The sequence below is a fragment of the Passer montanus genome, unplaced genomic scaffold (genome assembly GCF_014805655.1).
Source record: "Passer montanus isolate IOZ18808 unplaced genomic scaffold, ASM1480565v1 scaffold45, whole genome shotgun sequence".
In the NCBI taxonomy this organism is placed as follows: Eukaryota; Metazoa; Chordata; class Aves; order Passeriformes; family Passeridae; genus Passer; species Passer montanus.
This window is the reverse complement of record NW_024369373.1, coordinates 4925972-4947944: the sequence shown is the minus strand read 5'-3', so window position 1 is coordinate 4947944 and position 21973 is coordinate 4925972. Positions and strand designations below refer to the sequence as shown.

Sequence of the window (21973 nt, the reverse complement as noted above, 5' to 3'; positions counted from 1 at the left end):
GATCCCTTGGCTTTTAAAGGGATTTCTGGTAAAAACACATTTAAATGAACTGTGCTCCAGAAGAGAATTCTCTTGGCAGTTATGGTCTCCAGTGTCTTGTATTAATTGGATGGTTTTTAATTGATGGCTCCCAGGTCAGGTAGCCTAGTGAGGAGAGATTCAGCCAGGTCTGTGGTCTCAGCTAGATCCACTGGTCTCATCCTCAGTGGGAGCAGGCATCCCACAGGCAACCACAGATTTGGTGTTTGACCTCTGTGCCTTTGTAAGGACACTTCAGGGTTCTAAAAAATGTACTCAGTCCTCAGATACTGTAATCAGGGAATTGAAACCACTGTGGCTGTTTGTGTGCTGCAGAGAATAATTAGTCACATTTATTTAGCCATATCTGCTTTAGCCTCACCATGGCTAGTTTGAATTTTAACCTCAGCTGCATGTGAAGCTCTCAGCTCGGAAAGCAGGACTGTGCATTGGAGGTTGACCTCCTTTTATGGGATCATTATAAATATGGCACTTATGTAGGTTACTACCAAAATGCAGTAATGACCAAGAATGACATTTCTCATCCTGCAAAACATCCCTCAGGCACACAGCACTGTCCCTGCAGACCTGGAAGGATTTCTTCCTGAAGCATTGCTCAGGATGTTTTAAGTGATTTGTAGCCAGGGTATCAGCACACATGATCTGGGTGATGTCCTTAGGCAAATCCATCCTTTAAAAACCTCCTAATTTCTAGACCCTCTTCATTTTATGCTAAAACCTGTATTTCCATCCACAAGGGAAGTTCAGCACCAAGAGAGTGGAAGACTAGATGAGGCTGATGTTGTAACATCCAACTGTATTTCTTCTAAATTGCACAACAAATCAGATTAACGATATCTGATTTTCCCAGAACAAGTTAGCTGCCCTATACTTGCCCAAACCCCACCTAATACACTACCAACCTGTAGTATTTCCTTCCATCCATGAATTTTTGCCATTTTAAAATTGCCAAGGCTGGTCAGAGGATGAACACTTGATTTCAGCCCTTTTGTTAGGTCTGCTGTTCTTGCTGATTGTCAAAGCAGTTCTTGAAGGGGCAGGCAGGAAGGTGCAGAATAGTGATGGTTCTGCTGCTCCTTCCCTGTGCTCTCCTGTTTGCATCTCACTGACGCTGGCAGGCATGGTGCAGGCACCACCTGCTTTTGTGACTCTGCTGGATGCTTCTTCTGTGGCCATCTATTTTTTAAAAATAAAACAGGTATTTTGCTTTGAAAACTAAAGTGTAACTCTCCAAGGCTGGCTTTTTTTGAAGAATGGATTCAGACAGAAATGGTCTTTCTAAATTATAGGTTTAAAATTACCCTACCATTATACAACAGCTTGGCACTTCTCCAGAAAGCTGAAGACGTTTGGAACCTTTTCCACTGAAATGATAATTGCCCAATGAAAACAGGATTTGGGGAAACATAAACTGACATCAAGCTACTCCTTTTTGCTATAAATTATATTGACTCTGCACTATTGCAAAATTGCTTTTGATGATTTGACCATGGAAGAATGTAGTGAAAGACTCTTAATACCACACTCCCATGTGCAGGGTAATTGCATTGCATCCACACAAATCTGAGCTGAGAGGAGACTTTCCACTGACTTCAAACAACTCTGCCTTTCATGCTCAGAGTTGCACAGGCCACTATTAAAATATCTTTACAGTCCTTAACAGCCAGGTGTTTTCTTTGTGTGCCAGGATGGAAGTCACTTTTTTCTTCAACCAAATTTTCAGTATTTAGTTTGTTTACTCCAAGCTGCTGTGAAGGTACTGAAGGACAGGAATAAAAAACTTCTGAGTCGGAAGCTGGAAAAGAAATAGGTACTTTTGTGAAGTATCATTTTCTCCATAAAACTCCGTATTTCAGGATATTGTGAAGTTGACCAGTGTTCTGGAAATCATTTAGGAAGTTTTTAAGATCTAGATCAGCACATGGGTGTGTGTGTGTGTGTAAATAGATAAACAGATTTACAGAGGTTTGGGGAACAGACTTAATGCCCAGTGGATCCTCTCTGTGAGCATTGAAGTGCCCAAGTGAATGAGAAAAACAAACTTTCCCATGGACTGTGAGTGAGTTCTTTGTTGGGCTCAGTTTGCCTACCTACTTCATACTACAGCATGGAAAGGCTTATATTTTCCTCTGTAGGAGAGTAAAAGATTGATGTTAGTCAGAGAGCCTGTCCAGCTGGTAAAAGTGAGCTGTCAGGGGCTGACAACATATGAATGGAGTTACCTTGGAGATGCAATGGAAGACCAACAACCAGACAGTGAGGGTTTAATGAATGCCTGCCAAGCGAGGCAGAACGTGTGAAAACAGCGTGGCTGGTCCTTGAAACAAAGAGCTGAGGTGCTGGGATGCTGGAGGAGCTCTAAGGAGCAGGAATGGTGTAAGGCCACACCTGAAGTTGTCTGGGGACTCTGAGCCCAGAGGAGCTGTTTGGAAACATTTTTTCTGTGTGTGTTGTTTGCAGTCGCTCAGGAAACCATTGACAGGACCAGGAGAAGGGCAGCCTTAGAGTGTTGAATTGTGGCTGATAAGGGCATCAATAGCCTGCTGCAAGCATTCACAGAGGAAAAAAGTCCTTTAAATGACAAGAGTAAGGGATTTTGGCTTATGTAACCTCAAACAATCTAAATTACTGATAAGAGTTAATTTCTCCTGCAATGGGTTCCTTGGACTGTGGTTGGTGGGCCAGCAGGAGTCCTTTATTGCTGCAGTTTTGAACCTAACTTTCCCTCGAGGGGTTTCCTGGCCATAAGGCCAGCACTGGTCTCAAGTGGTCTCCAAGAGACTGGTCTTTTCCACAGTGGCTCAGTGAATTAGCCTCTTTATATGGTGACTTTATGGTACACCCATTTCTGGTTTAAAAAAACCTTGAAATGTGGGTTTTTTAGCCTTTTTTTAGCAATCACTTCCTATCCCTCTACCTGGAGGGTGATTTTTCCCTCCCATAGTAGCAGTGTTGTCTTCAGGGAAGCCTGTGTTTTGTGCCTTTGGGAAATGTGCAGTCTGCTCTGCTAGAATCTGTAGTATTTGTTAGGCCTTGCAACCCAAGTTGCTGCTGACCCCTGTCAAGGAAAACTACTCAGACTCAGGACAACGGGGGGGTTGTTTCCTCTGTCAGGTATGGAAAGGGGCAGGGTGGGACTCCCTGGCTCCCGTCCCCTAATCAGATCATGCTCTGTGCTGGGTCAGGCAATGCTAGAGCTGAGCCCTTGTCACAGGTCTCTGTGTCATCAGGTTGCCATCTGACAATGGCGTGTTAAGTGCTGAAGCCACAGATGCTGGCTTTGTCACTGGCTTGGGTGGACATAAGGACTCCTATTACAGAAAGGTCTAGCAGGTCAGTCTGGCTTGCTGATGAGTGCCATCAAAGAAATAGCATCGACACCAAAGTGATTTCAATGGAAGCTCAGGGGAAGGTTCAAAAAATATTTTGCCTCATGGGGGGGTAATTGAAAATGTTTGCATAGAGCAGCCTGGAATGCCTAAAGTCATAGGTGCTTGATTGTCTGTGCCAGCGGGAGGAAGAGTGTTTGCTGTATCCATTTCCTGAGTGGATGAGAGCATTCATGCCAGCAGGGAATTCAGCCCTGTGGGAGTAAGGCCAAGGGGTGTCTGCCTCTCTGGCCATCAGTATGCTGGAGACTTACTCAGAAAATGGGACTTGACAGATATGCTCTGCTGCACAAAACCAAGCAGCATTAATGGTGTTGCCAAATTTAACTTGCAGCCATCGTCCAAACTGTTTCTCATTAGCTGTCCCAGCTGTGTCACTGCTGCTGACGGGAACTGGCCTCCACAACCTGCTCTGGAAACACTTTCCAGAGCTCAGCTTGGACAATGATTATGACTCTGCTGCTGTGAGTCTCCTGGGTTGGATCTGGGTCTGTCCATAGGAAAGGATTACAAAACAGGAGGCACATATCATCACTGTTTGTTTATGGCAGTTTTGGGAAACGCCAGAGCAGCGCTACAGCTTGGATCTTTCCATTGAAGCCTGCAGATTCTCTGCAGAGAACCTGTCTGCTCTGTACTGCAGTAGCACTGATCTTAGTCCAGAAACTATTCGGGTATTTTTGGCTGCACTTTGGAGAAATTCATTCAGTCTAATGGCATTTCAAAGAGGAAAAACAAAAGTATCTAAGAGCCTGAGGTTTGAGGAGTTGGCTGTTGCACACTGGGTGGAATTCTGAATGGAAAAATAGTGTGGATTTCTGCTATGCAGAGCTGCTTGTCCAGACCTATGGCGCTACCTTGTGTCAATTAAAACTACAGAATGGCTGCTGCTAAACACTCACATTTGGTTGCATTTCATAGGTTCAAGATTGCCTGTAAACCCAGACAGAAATAAACATGTATCTGAATTGTTTTAAATTCTATTCCATTAGCAATATTAGCTATGTATTAGCTGTTTTGCAAGTGCTTTAGATAATTTTAATAATATGGTAAAAAAACCACACACTTATAAGTCAGAAGGTTGTAAGATGATGAAATGAAAATTGGTTTAAGGTGAGTACAGGAGATGACCCAGCAGCTGAACATGCCAGTGTAGAGCACAGCTGAAGGAGGCTGTAGTGTTTTCTTGTAACTATCTCTTGAGCCCATAATTGTAGGAGGGGAAACTTAGCAGCAAAAGAAATACAAGAAGAATAAGCTTGAATGCTCTTCTGTCTCCTGGATCCCATCTGTGATTCACCCAAGCCTGTGCTGGAGAGGTGTTGCCCACATGTAAAAGGAGTTTGCTAATACTAATCATCACAAAGACTGTGGCTGCAGCATCTGAGGGCACTGGGCTGCATCCTGACCCCCTCCATGCTTGCCTGTGTGCTGTGGGCAGGCTGGCAGGGCTGGCAGGGGGAGTGCCTCCTGGTGTTGCCTGCTGGGCTTTGGTCAGCACGGCTGTCTGTGGGAGGTCTATGAATCTCTTCAGCACAACACTGTAAAATCTGATTTCTCCTGGCACTGAGCTCTTGTATACTTTGCATATTTGTTTGGCTGGTGGAAATCCTGAGAGTAAGTGGGGCATCAGGCACTTAATATTGTTGTTGTCACTCAGGAGAGATTTGCTTACTAGTGGTGGCTTATTGACTTAATTAAATTCAAATGGTGGTTTTAGATGCTGAAACTGCTTGACCCTGTGTTTTGTGAATATCCCTTGATGCAACTATCTGTGTTTATGAAAAGCTGAAAGTGTGAGAAATATGGTAAATCTTGCAAGGAGCCTGGCTGGAAGGAGATGCTCTTGTCCTTCCCGCCAGGTTATCTGCACTGGGGTCAGAGTGGTGAATCATGGTAATGTGCAAGGAGCAGCAATATTCTCTTCTGTTCTCCATATGGAGATAGCCTGTGTGGGGGGTGACTGGAGTGCTGTTGGCCAGGTTGTGTTTGCATGAAGTGCTGGGGGAAGGACCTAATGCAAATCCCTTGACCAGACCCGTGTCCCCTTGCAGAGATGCGCTCGACGCCGCCAGCGTGCTCTATAATCAAGTCGATGAGGGCGTTCACCGCCTGGTGATGCTGTCAAACAAGCGCATCCAGGAGCTGGAGCTGCTGATGGACTTCGAGAAGGTGGAAGAGTGTCTTAAGGAGGTAAGGCCTGCCTGTCAGTTCCAGAGGCTGCTGCCCTCTGACTGTGTGTTCCTCCTGTGTTCCAGCAGTCAGATCTGTTGTGTTGTGTGTCAGATCTGTTGATGTGTTGTGTGAAGGTGTACAGCGATGACTGATGCTTAAAAAGAACAACTGAACATAAGAATCTGAGACAGAGTTTTAGCAGTACTGAGAATCAAGCCACTTATTTGCCTGGTATCTCTTGATACCAAGTGAAAGTCCCTTGGCTTCTCTCAGGGTATGGATTAGTCAAACCCCATAAACATCTGTGGAGTGGCTTGTATTTAGCTGTACATTTGGAGGTTGGGTGTCTTTTTTGATCCTCTCAGTGAGGGTTGATGAGGCATTCTTCTTACTTCACCTTGAGAAGCAGCAGAGTGATGTCAACAAGCTAATAAGTCTGCATGTCCCCTTTGGGCTGTAGCTCCTGCAGGGTTTGCTGACATCCTGTTGCACATTGGCTGCCCATCCCAATCATGTAGTCTGTTGTTTAGATTTCTGTGCTATTCTCAGGTCCCTGATATCTGATAAGTCCAGGCACACTCCTTCCCCTCTGGGTGCAGCACCAGGCAGAGTCGGTTTGCCTTTGAGTGCAGCCCTCTCCACAGGCTCCAGGAAGGGAACAGCTTCTTGTCCTTAGCCCAAGAGCCATGCTCAGCCTCCCACCTGCTGCACTTCTGTGGGACCTTCAACTTCCCTTCATTTAGTGCTTGTTGAAACTCTTGACAGCCATGGGAAGACTGAAGCAAACAGGCACTGCTTTCAGAAAGACCTCTGAAACCTGCAGCCATGTTGATAGAGGACTTCAGAAAGTCATAAAGCAGCTCAGGTCTGAGCATCCTACAAGAGCTGATCAGTCCTTTCAGTGTTGCAGATCCTAGATTTTCCACATTGCAGATCCCTAAGCCTGAACTCAGCGTTGAGATTATGGAGTCAATTGTTTCCTGTGCTGTAACTCATCAACAATGAGAAGTTTGTTTTTCCTTAAAAATCATGATGAGGCTCAGTTTCACCATTGCTGTTCTGGGGTTCTGGGCTCCTCTCCTCTAGTGGGAACTGGATTTGCAAAGGAGGCTGTAGCCTACCTAGTGTTTTCACAGGCCAAGGTGGATCTGGGAGTTTTAATGACTTCCCATTTGCAGGTAGACACTGGGGCGCCATGCAGGATGTGCTCAGGACAAGAAGTGTGTTGCAAGAACCTGGTAGAGACTCTTGTTAAACACACAGGTTCCTAATACCAAACAGAAATTTAAAAAGACACAAAAGCATGCACTGCAACCTGTTTCTGCTTTAAGCTGAATTTAATTTTTTTCTTGAATTGAGTAACATTCAACTGCTCTCGGGTTACTTTGGTTGTGGATCACCAATGATGTTCCTGCTGTTAAGCCTGCCTGGGAGCTCTAGGCAGCAGCAGTGTGTCCCTCTGCAGTACTGACAACCCACCACTACCTCTTCCTCTTGCCAGTGGGCTTGCTCCTTGTAATCTTCCCACAGCCCACAAAAGTAGGAGTTTGTCCTTGACTGTGGGGTTGAGTTGGGATATGGATTCAGGTGACAGAAAGACACAAAAGCATGCACTGCAACCTGATTCTGCTTTAAGCTGAATTTAATTTTTTTGTTGAATTGAGTAACATTCAACTGCTCCTGGGTTACTTTGCTTGTGGATCACCAGTGATGGCAGGAGCTGCTTCTGCTGTTAAGCCTGCCTGGGAGCTCTAGGCAGCAGCAGTGAGTCCCTCTGCAGTACTGACAACCCCACTATCTCTTCCTCTTGCCAGTGGGCTTGCTCCTTGTAATCTTCCCACAGCCTGTCCCTCTGCAGTACTGACAACCCACCACTACCTCTTCCTCTTGCCAGTGGGCTTGCTCCTTGTAATCTTCCCACAGCCCACAAAAGTAGGAGTTTGTCCTTGACTGTGGGGTTGAGTTGGGATATGGATTCAGGTGACATAGGAAAACAGGATGTGTGGGTGTTAGGAAGCACTTAGCCTGTCCCTTCCCCCAGGTGCATCTATGCCTGGAGCATTGCAGACAAGTTTACCAGCCTGTTTTTAAAACCTAGTGATGATGGAGATGCTGTGTTATCCTGCCTGGCCTCCTATGACTGCTTTGCTCTTAAGATGCTCTTGTTAGTCAGTCCTCTACCCCTCTTTGAGGATGTGGGCTGGTAACTGCAGCAGTAGCTGGGGTCCACTGAGGAACATGCAGTTGCTGCTCAGCTTTGTGGAGAGCTGCCTTCAGAAAACCAGTAGCTGAGAGTCCCAGAGAACCATGAAACATTGCAGATGGGGAGAATCCATCAGTACATTCACACTGACATGCTTCATGTCCTGCCAGTCAGAAAAGGGAAGTGATGTAGGAAATCTGGCAGCAAGGAGATTTGATCCCAGCTGGGGGTAACAATAATAGCAATGTCAGGCCAGTGTGCAAGTTGCAGAGCTTGCTTTAGACCATGGCTCACCCAAAACAGAGCCCAGGCAGCCACTTACCCTGTTTATGCCTAAGGCTAGTGAGCAATAGCAGAGCTTTTCAATTACTCTGTAACCTGAAGTGGAAAAACTCTGAGCAGGAGGCTCCGACTGAAATGCCGGAATGGGGGGGAGAAGTCTACACGCATTCTTTCTAGTAATGAGGTGACCAGCATAATGAGAGCAGTTCCTTGCTCTTTCCACATAAAGGCCTACGTTGATGAGTAGCACAGGGTGACTAACTAGCAGGGCTTATCCCTTTTCTTCTAGGTCAGCAGTTGGATTGAGAATGTTGGCAGAAAACGGCTAAAGGAAACTATCAACCTGGATGATTCTTTGGAGATGCTGCTTCAAGCACAAAAGCAGTTCAAGGAGTTTGATCTTGTTGCCAGTGTAAGTGTTGTCAGATTGGAAAATTATCTTCTCCAGCATCTGAGTTGGTAGCATGTGTGTCTTGTATGTGCTCAGCCAAACACATGGTGCTAAGAGGGTTCATCAACAAAGTGTGTGCCTTTCCCTCTCACTACATAGTCTCCCTGCTCTCCTTTTGCAGACAAAGTCACCAGCTCAACACTTAGTAGATGGCATTTACCAGTCTTGGGGAAAATAACTACTGGGTTGAAAGATGGATTTATTTGTTCCTCCTTTGATGTGCTTGTAACACTGCCTTTTTCTGATCCTGTTGGTTCCAGCTCTTTATCCTCATAAGCAATTCCTTTTTGTTTTCAGGAATATTGCAAAAGGGGTCAGGAAGCATTAAAGAAGATGAATCAATGGGAGGACTTTTCCTTTGTGGATGTGCATTCTTACAGGGTAAAGCTGCAAACCTATGAAGATGAGCTGGAGGAGTTCTGCACCCAGCTGGATGAAACAAGGCACCGAGTCTGTGAAACAGTCAGGCTGTATGAATTCTTTGACAAGGTAAGACAAGGCATCTGCTGCACAGAGGAGGGTGTAAAAAGTCTGCTTGGACTCAGTCCAGTGCTGGATTGTTTATGAAAGGTGTGAAATGTAGTATTTGCTCCATCAGGGAGCTGGATCTATAACCTGCAGCAGTTCCCTCATGCTCATGTGTCTGCAGTGATTTTTTTCAAATCAATATGTGGGAGAAGTGATGGGTGTGTCTTCCAGAAAAGTGTCCACATCTGTTAAGCATAGAGGTTTTCTGCTCTCTGAGCTGGAGCTTTTTAACCCCTTTCATGGCAACAGTAGGCAGAAGGATTATGGCAGTGCTGACTCTGATGACAAGGGCCAAGAGATGGGCTGATTGTGTCCAGTCCTGGCCACCATGCCAGGGTAGGCTGCCTGCATTTTCCTTCCATATCCTTCCACACTGGGCAATTCTGCCTGTTAACCCATCAGGAGTAGCACCCTGCTTGTCAGTCCAACTCCTCCCATGTGGAGGCCTGCATGAGGAAAGGGAGCACCAGAATGGAGAACTGGGAAGTGTGGCTGAGGGAACAAGGGATCCCTGGATCATCACAGGGATCTGGGAAGCAGGAGGAGAGGATGTGTGTGGTGACTGTGCTGAGTGCCTGACCTTCCCACCTGTTTGGTTTAGTGCAAATGCACCCATTTAGCAGATCTGCAGTTGGATTTGGTGTTCTTTAATTTCTAAAGTTGCAGATGAAAAAGCAGTAGGATTTTCTAAGTGCATTTTAAAATGCAACTTTGGCAAGAGTAGAAAGCCAGGGAGCCTGTGCTCCATTTATTCCACACTTGTACAAACATTGGGTATTGAAGTTCTCAAATTCCAGAAAGAATAGACACTAAAAGTTAAGCTGTACCAGATGTAGGTGCCACTTAGTTGCTGTCTCTGAGCTGCCTTGGCAGCCAGAAGTGCTCAGGGGAGGAGGGAGGAAATTCAGCTAAACATGAAAATATGGAGAAGCATCTTGTATGAGGCAGAAAAGTGGAGAAGGCTACCCAGAACACTGCTGTCAGGGCACTGCTGAGTTCGTTTGGTGATGCGCTGCAGGTCTGCTCTGGCTCATCTCTGCAGTTTGCTGTGCAGGTGGGGGACCCTCTTGATGTGGAAATATGTAATTTTTTTTTCACCCCAATGGAGAGAGAATTGCCTCCTGTGCCATAGGAGAATGGCAAGAACCTGTGCTTTTCTGCCTCACTGAACAGAGATGTTCAGGGGCTGCTCTGGTACTTGAACACCACTTGCCATCATGGGGGGTCCTGGGGAGGATCCTGGGAAGGGCTTTCTCATGTTTCTTCTGATAAACTGAGGCACACAAAAGCACCAAGCCTTGCTTGGCATACTGACAGTTCTGGAGCCAAGCCAAACATTGGTTGTATGTGAACCCTTCTAGCCAGAGCTGGAAGTCTCTGCAGCACAAATGTGGATTGTAGCACATGATCATAGAACCATACAATGGTTTGAGCTTGAAGGGATTTTAAAGGAATCATCCAGTTCCAACTTCCCTGCTACAGGCAGAGATGCCACCCACTAGACCAGGATGCTACAAGCCCCCATCCCTGCCTTGAGCACTTACAGGAATGGGGCAACCACAGCTTCTCTGGACAACTTGTGCCAGGGCCTCACCACCCTCACAGGGAAGAATTTCTTCCTAATATCCAATCTAATCCTGCCCTCTGTCAGTTTGAAGCCATTCTCTCTTATTCTGTCACTCCATGCCCTTGTCCAAAGTCCCTCTCCAGCTCTCTCGGAGTCCCTTCAGGTTCTGCAAGGTGTTCTAAGGTCTCCAAAGCTTCCAGGCTGCTCAGTGCTCTGTTCTGCCATGGAAGTTACATTGTTCTGGTAGCCCTTGGGCTGCCAGGATAGTTGGACATGACTCTATAGCAGTGTTTTCCTCCACAGCTTCAAAGCTTTTTCAAAGCCTGGGTCATTTCTAGGGACAAATGCTACATAGACCCCATGAATTTTCTGAGGGCATTACAGCTTCTTTTTTAGTGGATGAAAACTCCAGGATGCAGTCCTTGGCAGCAGCAGCCCTCTTGCTTGTGCCTTTCATGTTCCATGGCCCCAATGGAAACAAAATTATAGTGGTACAGTGTGTTTTCCCACTGGTTTGTGTGGAGGAGAGGCAGCTGGCTCAGGGAGGGAAGAGGATTTTGATCTCACTGGTTTCAGTAGAGTTATAAACAATCCTGATGGTGTAAACATACTATGTGTGTATTGTGAACCAGTGGCCAACTGAAACAAGGAGTGTAGGGGGATACATCCTGCAGCTGTAGGATCAGTGCAGAAATTGCTGCACAGCATGAAAGTTCTTTCAGTGCCTATGAGTTTGATCTTGATCTCCAGAAAGCTTTCTGCCTTCCCAAAGCAAAGTTAGTGGTGTGGTCTGGGAGGTGGGGGATAAGCAGAAGATCTTATCTAAACTGATTTCACTGTCTTCTGATACTGAGCTGCTTTTGACCTTCCTGCATTGATCTTGTCAGTGCCTGCCTAGCTCCCTTCTCTCTTCCCTAACTTCTGAGGGCATATCTACAGCAGGAGTCTGCAATAAGCAATGTCCTTGATATTCCTTCTCGTAAAAGCCTGCAGAGTGCCAAACCCCAGGATTTGGGGAAGAAGCCCAAGGATGCGTAAGCAATGTACACTATGGTAATGAGCTGGCAAGCTCAGCTCTCCAAACATCTCAGCGTGCTCCAAGGGAGTGGAACGCCCACCATGGGGATCCTGCTGTTCATCCCTCACGTACCTCACTGCCTACTGGGAATGGGAGGCCCTGTTTTGCTGGCCCTCCTGCATGTGGTGGGCAAGAGTTTTGTGGGGCACTGCCTGTGGCTGCCAGACAGGCCGTGGGACAGGACAACATAAACCCCATATGCCCCATCAAGATGCTGTACTGGATTTTTTCACTTCTTGGCAGTTCCTGAAGGCCTGTCAGAGCTCCTTGCAATGAGGCAGACTGAGCTGGGCCAGACCACATGGAGCTTGCACATGGGCTGGCAGGGTTCCCTCCCCAAAGGCATGACTGGTGCCAAGCTGGATGTTTCCATTTGTCCCTGCTTCCTTTGTGGCAGGAGCCCTTGGTGCCTGACAGGGGGGTGGATGATGGTTGGGCTGAGGCAGGAGGAGCAGTGAAGGAAGCTGCTTTCCCCACCTCTGACTGTGGGCTGAAGGATTGCTTTTCAGTACCGCAAAGTCAGTGTGGGTATATTCAGGGTCCTGCCATCTCCCTGTGGCTTCAAACCTGGTTTGGCCACTGTCCCTTGTTTGCTCAGTTCCAAGACTGCGCTGGGATCTGGCACCATACAGTGCTTTGGGGAAAAACTGGGCAGCTGAACAAGCAAGGGTATGTTTGGTGCACCAAAAGCATTGATGTCTGTTTTGTTCTGGGGTTCCTGCAGGACAGTCCCCAGTATCCTTTAATCCTGCTCTCTGTCCTGGCTTCACAATAACACTGCCATAGGTACACCATCAAGACCAGGAGCAGCCACAGCAAGTCTTCCTCTCCTTGTTTATCTCATTAGCCTTCATATTTTTTTCCTTCCTCAAGCTCTCTCTGGGCAAATTATTTCCCAGAACACTCTTATATCCTATGTTGTTGCTTTACCATAAGTGAAGTGTAGGTTACCTGTGCATGTTTGAAAAGGCCCATGTGAGAGCTATGTACCCTGTCAGGACTGAGCACCTTACTTGCAGCTGCAAGTCCAGTGAGCCAGAGCACAGAGGACAGTCTCTACCAGGTCTGGGATGACAACCAGTCCTGCTGAAGGTCAGGAGTGAAGGTGCATGATCCTTGCTGGCACAAGTGGAAGAAAGCACTGACCCAACCAGAACGGGCAGTGTCCCATGAAGGCACAGCACCTGCATGCCCTGTGGCTGTGTGGTGATGTGGTGCCCAGAGCTGAACTGCCTGTATCATTACAGGAGAGCCTGAGGCAGCTCTGGGGGCTTTTTCCTGCTTCTCAGGATGTTGTGCAAGATGGTGCCTCACTGGTGCTCAGGGAAAGTGTGGTCATTGCCCTGCCGTAGCTTGTGGGTCTCTTGCAGCTTGGGTCCTTGCCTTATGTTTGCTTTCTGAGGGAAGTGGTTCAGCTTCAGTTCTCACTGCTGAGCATTGGTGGGGCAAGGTGGGTTGAGAAATGGTAGGGTTTCCCATTTCTTGGGATTTCTTAGAGCTCTGTTCCATGAGCTGTTCCTTCAATGGTGGTCTCTGTTTCCCTTGGATCTTTTCCCTCAAAGGACCCCTGACCATCAGCCTCTGCTGATTCTTGTTCCCTGGTGTCTGTCTTTTTTTGCTGCACTCAAGGAGCTGCGGCTTCTGACTTCTGCTTGGAGTGGGCAGAATATTGCCCAACCCCTCTCCATCTGTGTTTTCATCTCCAGGAATGGGTTACCTGTGCTTCTGGGTGGACCTGCTCCCACAGTGGGTTCTCCTGTGCTCTCCTCCTCAGCCACTTTGTTCTTTGTGGCTTAGAAAACAAAGCCTTTGGCAAGTGAAGGAGGTGCCTGCCCTTCCTGGGGGAGGGCCAGCTGGCCTGCATTTGATTATGGCAGTGCCTCCTCATCCCTCCCCATTGTCCTTGCTGCTGTAGGAATGCCAGCCTTTTTGCGCTCCATCCCGTGAGCAAGTGTTGTTGCTCTGGGGCCCAGAGAGGGGCCGGGCCCCTTCTTGCCATCGCTCTCGCCTCTCTCTCTGCACATCTCCATGCACCTTTCCCTCCGAGTCACAGTCACCCCATCCCGGCTCCGAGACGGACACAGCAAACCCTCCTGTAAGTACCGAGAGTGCGGGCCCGGCTGACGTGTGAGCTGTGTTGATATTGTTTGGAAACAATGTAGAGAACGCTTTTCACTCGGCTGCTTGTGCGTGTCTGTGCATCCAGCGTGAATCAGAGCGCTTTGTGTGCGCCTTTTGTGCGCTCAGACAGAACCCCGTGGGCTCTGGGCATCTCTGCGTGGTCCCTCTGAATCCCAGGGCTGTGCTGTCTCCAGTAGAGCAGTGCCTGTCCCTCTTTCTCGTTATTAGAAGTTGTTGCATGATGATTTCAGTGGGCATAATTTACCTGCAGCTAGAAGTTGCTGCGGGGGCTGGGTGCTGCAGGCGGGCTGGATGTGTGTGCAGGGCAGGTGGTACCTCTCAGCCTCCAGGACTTCTGTCAGATGTTGTGGACAGCACAGGAAGAGGCTCCTCTCCTGGACTGTTCCAAGGTTTGCTGGGTTCCTGCCCCCCAGGAGACTGAGACCTGCTGGCACAGCACTCCCAGCTTTCAGAGATGGACCTGATCTTAGATTTGTCAGCAGAAATCCAGAGTATGTTAAATAAGTTGCCTTCCACAAATGTTATCTCTGACTTCTCCCCAAAAGTTTCAGAACGGACACCTGCTGATACCTTGTTTTCCGCTGTGTTTAATTTTTGATTATGTACCAGGTACAATTTTGCAGTTGATCTTTTTGAGGGAAAAAAAGTCCCTTCCAGGTGATAAATTGTTGATAAATTCTTTTTTCTTAGCCCTTGATGAAAAAAGGAGGGTTGTAAATGCTGATCTGTGGGAAGCTGGAAAGGATCCTGGTGTCTGCAACCTGAAAGTATGATTTTTTGTAGCAGGCTGTTTGGCACAGTTTGAGAAGTAATTTTATTGAAAGGGTTCTATAATTCCCTGCTCTGGGAATGTGCTTGGAGAAGCGCAGAGTAAAACTTAGCACCAGAGTGGAAAAAAAGACATTTGGTTTATCCTTACTGTAGCTTACTTACTGTAAACAGAGACATAGGTCCCTGTTCCATGATGCTGCCAGCAGTTCTGCACAGGTCAGAACATGGTTTTTCCCCCCAGCACCTTGGAGCAAATGAGATTTTGCTGTGGTTTGTAATAAAGTCCCTGGGACTTAACATACACTATTCTCTCTATACCTCTGTGCAGAGATTGCTTTTCTGGGGATGGCCTGCACAACATTCCCAAATAACACTTTTGATCTGGTTACTGATGCAAGTTCTCAGGATGATGAAAGGAGGTCCAAAAGGCATGGGAGGGGAATAGTTACTGTGCTGTTTTAGGGGAAGCCACTGTTGTCTGGCTTCAGCATTGTCTGACAGCAGCTGTCTCATCTCTCTTTCTCTCTCCTTTCTCAGTTATGCCTGTAAAGTCGTGCCCCTAGACAGACATCTAGTCTGATTTGTTCTCTTATTTCAGGGGTGTCCTTTTTCATGCACAGCCTGAAGCAGTTGGGGGAATGAGCCTCAAGGAAAATCGATCCTCTGGCAGAGTTCATGCAAGGTTAATGCGTGAAATTTCTCCCCTCTCCTTCCTGCCAGGTTTTTGCTGGAGAAATCTTCCTGCAAGGTTAAAAAGAGTCTAGTGTTTACTTTCCTATCAAAGTGTATTCATGCATTAGAAAGTTTCTGCTTTGCCCTGGAGATAGCCTCTTGTACAAACAAGAAGTCCTGAACACTTAAATCTGATCTGTTACAGATCAGATTTTTCTGTCTTGCAAAATTAGTGATTTGGAAACTGTTCTATCTTACGAATTCTTCCGTAAATCACTACTAGCTCTACTGGTGCTAGAGTTATTTTCTGCTATATTTCACCAAAAACTATATGGTCAAATGGGCAGTGCAGCAGTGCCTACAGCCCTCGCAAGCTCTGTGGCAGGAGGTAAAAGCTAAATAATAATTAGCACCAGCACTCAGTGCTGCTTTCTGGTTGCAAAACATAGGTGTGAGACTCATTTGTCCCTCAGTGTTACAGGGCAGCAGCAGTGCATTAATTAGGTTTTTGTCACGTGCTAAATCCAAGCACAATTTGCAGTTGAAGGTGAGAGGTTCTTGGGTTAAGACGCTTTTGAGCACCTGTTCCAGCACCTCAGGCAATGCTTTAGTGCAGCATGAGGTCTGTGATGGGTTTGTGACATGCGCAGAGAGGCAAAGCTTTGATTCTGCTTGGGTCCTTCTCCCTCCTACTGTGCTGGCCAAATTTCCCTCTGTGGAGGACACAGCAGGAAGAAGAGTCTGAGGCTGCCAGCCAGTGTGTAGCATATGTTGGGATGTAGGGTATTTGTCCTTTATGTGCCTTCCCTGATCCAAGGAGTGCCAGCATGTTCTGCCACTGCATGTGTGCAGGGAGTAATGCCTGGCCTGCTGAAACCACCTTCAGCCTTGATTGTCAGAGCACCTCTGTGTAAAAATTCCTCCGTGTCCTTGGCTACCATGAGCATAAATTGACAGTTAGCTGAAAGACTTGGGCCTCTGTCAGGTGTGTTCAAATCTCCTGCAGGATCACCATGCTCGGAGCCAGTCATTCGTGGCAGGGAAGCAGCATTTCCACCCAGCAGGTTTAGGGATTTCCCAGCTCGAGTTGGAGCTGAGATGTGGGGGGAATGTGTGTTCTTAAGGTATGAGATCTGATGCCAGCAGAGATCTCCCTTCAGCTGGGCCCAGCCTTGTGCATGTGTGCAGTGCAAAGTTTGGGTCCATTTTCCCCCTCTAATCTTGGGATGGAAGCTGCACAGGGTGACAGATTTTCTGAAGTTTTGTGTGCTGGCATCCATCTGGATGCTCGGATCCTCCTGGAGACTGGAATTCCCTTTAGTCATGGGAGTTAAATAGATCTGTTCAAGCAATCTGGTCATGAAGCTCCCCTCAGTGTACAGATGGAACTGAAGCTCACAATGGCTCAATCTGCATATCAAAGCCCTGGACATATGGACAGGGTTCTCCCAAGCACCCGCTGCCTCTGAGGCTCCTCCGAGGCTCCTCCGGCTGCTCTGCAGGCCTTGCACCTTCCAAGTACATCTTAAGCTCTTAAAACAAGGAGCTGTTTCCAGCATTGTCAGTTCCCCTGCGGAAGAGAGACCCAGTAAACGTGCTGGATGTCTAGATCCAGTTTCAGCTCCACATCTCCCAGGGCACAAGCACCCAAAGTGAAGTGCAGAGAGATCCCAACACAGCATGCGATAGTTAAGCAGAGTTTGGCTCAGCTTGTCACAAGGGAAAGGATGTGAAATGAGGACTACAGAGAAAGCACCCATTTTCTCCATGCAGACCCAAGGGCATACTGGAGGTTTTGCAATCCCCAGCATGGAGCATGAGGAACCTCATTAAAAGGGAGTCAGGGCAGAGGGGAGACACCCACCACAGTCCAGTCTGTCCACACTTGCCTGTGGGTGCTGTTACAGTGGGGTGTTTGAACAGAGTGATGGTGTGACTGTCGGGACAGATGTAAAAGCAAAGCATGCAAAAAACCTTTGGAGGTGACATTAGTCTCTGAATGGGGTAATTTGTTGCTGTTGTGCAAGTTGCCAGCTCCAGCTTTGGTGACTCACACATCTCACTGTTGCTTGATCTTGAGCTTGGCTGGTAACATGAGGCTCTTGGCTCATTGGTGAACAAAGCTGCTGAAGAAATGGGCAGTGCCTCAGAAGTGAAGAGGCTGGTTTGCAGCAAAAGCAAACATTGACCTTTCTGGTTTTATTGGGAGCAAACTTGGCCCCTGGTACTCTGGACTTGGGAGCTTTTAAATGTTGAGAAAATCTCTATGGTGAGATAGAAAAGGAAGGTGAGAATAATGAGTGCAGAATGTACCCAAAGCTGCAGTTATGAGAAACTCTGGAGCTTTGAATAAAGCAGATCTGCCTCTTGCTGCCCAGCTACCTAGGCAGTAGTTTTATACATCCATACACAAGTAAATATGCACATGCATGTCACACATACATACCTGTGTGCCTGCACATAGATTTATGGTGAAACTGGCACAGGCAGCTCTTGTGGAATCTCAGAGTTGCTCTGAAGCAGGGGTTATTGTAGCTGCTCGTGATTCATCAGTGAGTCACCCTGTTTCTAATGCACACCCCTGGTGCTGCCTGGCAGGGGCAGCAGTTGGAGAGGAGAAGGGCAAGCACGCGTCCTGCATGACAGCTCCAGCACAACGAGCCACATTTGCCCTTTGGGTCCTCGTGCTGTCGTCAAGAGACCAGAAATTGTGTGCAATCTTATTTTAGCCAATTATATTCTCCTGTAATTAGGCTCTCCTGGACTTGTCATGCCTGCCTGCCCAGAGGGCAAACTGAGGGATTTTTGAGCTCTGTTCAAGAGAGCTGCTGCTAAAGGATGTCCAAGCATGTTGCTCTAATGAGCAGCCTTTGATGGTACGTGGACTGTGGCATGCCCAGACCAACCCTGACAGGTGCTGCTTCCCTGACCCCTTGTTTTTCTTTCCTGTCCAGCTGTGGGTATCTGCTTGTTCTCCTTTCTTATGCTTAAATCCAAGGAGTTTCTAGTTTGTGCTCGTCTCTCATCCTTTGCCCTCCCACAGTGTTTGTACAGCAGCTGGCACTTGGTAACTGGCAGAAATGCAAATACTGGATTTAAAGTTTATTTTCCTTAGCAGCTAGTTTTAGGCAAACTAAAGATTTCAGTGGTCTGTTCTCCCTTGGAGGAGGAGAGGCTGGCTGAGCTACACAGCAACTCAGAAATAGTTTAGCTCTTCATTTCAAGAGCATGAATCTTTTTCTTAGTCTTTAAAGCTGAGCTTTTACCAGCTACATCCTATGTAGGACACAGTTTTGATTAGTTTGGTTTGTGCTGCTAATGAATCACAGACAGGGCTGCAAATACAGTTTGGAAAAGTTGACTGCTACAGAAGGATAGGAGAGTAACAGCAAACCTCTGCATAGAGAAGGGATTGCTTGCAGTTTGGAAAAGTTGACTGCTACAGAAGAGTAACAGCAAACAGTTACAGGAGAGTAACAGCAAACCTCTGCATAGAGAAGGATTGCTTCTAACTCAGTGGCTTTGCTGAAATGCTTGTGCTCTGGAATTAAGTGGTTTCTTGTGTGTGAGTAGCTGCCTGCTCATGGAGTCAAAGATCTTGGTAGAAGTGAGCAGGGGCTTTGGCTCTTAGAGATGTGGAAAAAGCATCATAATGTCTAGGAGGGAGCAGTGTTTCCTCCATAGCTCTTATATGTTGGCTAGTGGTTTACTTTGCATTTTGCTTGAATTTTGGGTCAGTTGGAATGCTTTCTCTCCCTGTTTTTTGCACTGGGAAGGGGTGTCTGGCTTGTGCCCAGTCAGGGTGTTCTCTGCACACTTCAGTAGTTCTCATGTGAAGCATGGCCCCTTCCCCCTCTGCCTTGTCTCTGGTTACCAGGCCCCCAAGCTGGTATTTAGGCTAGCAGCATTTGCTTGTGAATAATCAGAGCTGAGATGATGCACTGAAGCAGGGGCCCTGCCTCAGTCTGGCTCTAGGGGATAATGTACAGCACAGAGCTGGGCACAGCCAGGGTATGGACTCCCTCTGGACAGATGGGAAGGTAGGATGAAGTCTGTTTTTAACCAACACATAGACTTGCCGAGGGAACATCTGCAGATCTTGAAGTCTTGCTCTTTCCCTGCTCCTTTCTTCACGGGTGCTGTTAGTACTGGTAGGTGGGAGCCTGAGGAAAGCCTAAGGCAGATCCAAGTGTGTGGTGAGCTGACCACTTTCTGCTGAAGCTGCTTGGTCTCTGAGTTAGGCTTGTCACCATTTGCCAGCTGACAGTTCTTGTGGTAAGTAAAGTAAGCCTGGGTAATTTTGGTTCAGTATATTTTAATGTAAAATAGCTTTTTAATCGTGGTCCTTCTGAACTGTCAACATATAAAGCAGTCTCCAGCCATGGGTCCCTGCTAACACTGCATGCAGCAGCCTGTGACAAGGGACATAGCAGTGCTGTGAGCAGGAGTCACTTCTCAAATCAGCCTAAAGCCATGTTGGACTTTAGAGGGAATAAGCCCAAATGAGCATCTGTAATGACAGTAACATTTTCGTGCAATTGAGCTGCATTTACTTTGGAATGGTGTTTTGGTCAGTCCCTGTCACTCTTTACTCCTGTGCTGGAGTGCTGCAATCTGTGTCTGAGCTCCACTTGGATCAGTACCAAAGCCATGGGTGGCCAGCAGAGCAGGGCAGCTGCAGGACTCAGTGCCTGTGTGACACCCTGCATTGCTGCTGGGAAATGCTTTGTTTAGTTCACAGCAGTACCTGTGATGTTTTTAATTTTTCTGACTGTACCAGTTTTGCCTCTTTTGCTGCAAGCTAACCTCATTTTGCTCTTAAAGCTCACAGCTGAAGTTAAGGGCATTTAAAACTAGCACAGTGGTGGTGAGAGGAGGTCTGGTTAAATGGGGGGCTGTGTAGTTGTTTCTTTCCACAGAGACCTACAGTCAGTTGTGTCTCACTGAGAAGCAGCAGAGTGGAGCCCAGCCTGGGTGCAGGAGCTGCACCAAGCTGGATCAGGGTTTGTTTTTATCAGTTTCTTTTCTGCTGTCCTTGGCAGTGTTCTCAGCTGCTATGCTGCTTCCCCTGCTCTGAGCTGTAGAGAGCAAGGCAGATGGGGGCTTCCAGTCCTGGGATAGCACCACAGAGGAGTCAGAAACTTGGTCTGTCTTGTTGCTGTGCTTCAGTCATCATACCCACAAGCATGATTCCAGCCCTGCCTGTATTGTTGCTCCCACCAGGGCCAGTGGTGACTGTCTCAAGATGCACTGTGCAGGCAGTTGAGATTCCAAAGAAAACCTTCTCACAGCAGAGTTAGTTACCCACCCGGGTGCATTTTTCTTCTGCAGAAAGTTGATCTGCCTACCTCAGCCTATTCAGACATTCAGTTTCCTGTTTGTAAAGAAATTGTAGTTACTGTCATCATCTCCCCACAGAAAGGGATGAAGGAGGTTTGGACAAAGACAGGCCCCTGAAATTGCCCCTTCTGGCATATATGTGAGATGCACAGTGTCTGCTCCTTCTTTTGGCTACCCAAAAGGTGTCTTAGAGGTCACTTAACCTTGAGTATGCAAGGAATCTGATAGGTTTGGACTGGGGAGGTGTAATTTCTGAGTAGTGGCTCAGGTGAGAATCCAGGACCCCTGGAAGGCTTTCAGTGCTGGCAGTGTGCCCTGAGCCAGGGCTGAGCAACTTCTCTGGGCCTGTGTTTGCAGATGGTGCTTAAGTGGTGCCAGCACCAACAGACTCCAGGAGCTCCTGTCCTCGATGTGCTGCAGGCCTTGTCCGTGGTGAAATGATCAGAAGACCAGCAGAGGATGATGTGTTTGAGGGTTGCACCATAATCCAGTGAAGTCCCTGGCTTTTCCTTACAGCATGGCAGGTCCCTGAGAGCCCTGGGCAGCCTGGCAGGACCAACCTGTTGCTGATGGCTGCTGCAGGATAGGTCAGTCCTGCATGTGCAGGAAGCACATTTGTCTTTAATCCTGTAATTGAGAGGTTCAGTAACAACTTGCCTGTAAAGATCAAAAGCTGAGGTACAGGCTCTTTCCTGCCTGGTTCCAGTCATGGTTGGGAAGATTTCAGCTTCCCTGTGCACAGGTGCCTCCTTTTATCTGAGCAGCTCTTGCAGCTCTGCAGAGAAGCTGTAGGGCTACCTGCTCCCCAAAAGCTCTCATCCAGAGGGCCATACCCTGGCTTGGCTGAGTGTTGTTTGCAGCTTTACTGGGGGACAGGTGACAGCAATACCCCTGGCTGCATGAGGGTGGGGGCACACTTGGTCCCTGGATAGGATTGCCATTTATGTGCAGAAAGGGGCAGTTGAAGCTGATGATGTGAGTGGAGAAAGCCTTGGTGGTCACTTAGCATGTTAGCAAGCAAAGCTGCAGGATGTGGAGGGCTGCTCCATTGTGCAGGGAACAAAGCTGAGCTATTTGCTGGCCTGGGACAGGCACTGGTGATGGAAGGAAATGCCATCGAGACTGAGAGTCATTTCTGCTCAGCCTTGGTGTCCTCGCCAAGAACCAAGAACAGACAGAGACCATATGAAGATGAGAGGTGATGAGGCTGCTGTCCTGTGTGCTTTGCAGCCCTGATCCCTCCTCACAGTAATCACATGCAGATCTGCAGAGTTTCCAGGAAATAAAAGAAGTCTCTTTTCTCTCTCTCCTATCTCTGCATGGAAATGAGTACCCC

At 47.6% G+C, this 21973-nt stretch overlaps 1 protein-coding gene across 5 annotated transcripts in view; it reads left to right on the top strand.

Moving 5' to 3' along the window:
• The window catches only part of PLEKHG4 (pleckstrin homology and RhoGEF domain containing G4), an 86021-nt gene that overhangs the window by 50170 nt on the left and 13878 nt on the right, over positions 1 to 21973 (top strand). For all 5 annotated transcript variants that reach the window (XR_005628888.1, XM_039721217.1, XM_039721220.1 and 2 more), the window contains exons 11-13: positions 5483 to 5621; positions 8378 to 8500; positions 8837 to 9028. Coding sequence is in view for 4 of the 5 variants with exons in the window: in XM_039721217.1 (XP_039577151.1) it covers positions 5483 to 5621; positions 8378 to 8500; positions 8837 to 9028 (454 nt within the window). In the remaining variant the exon portion in view is untranslated. The remainder of the gene's footprint in view (positions 1 to 5482; positions 5622 to 8377; positions 8501 to 8836; positions 9029 to 21973) is intronic.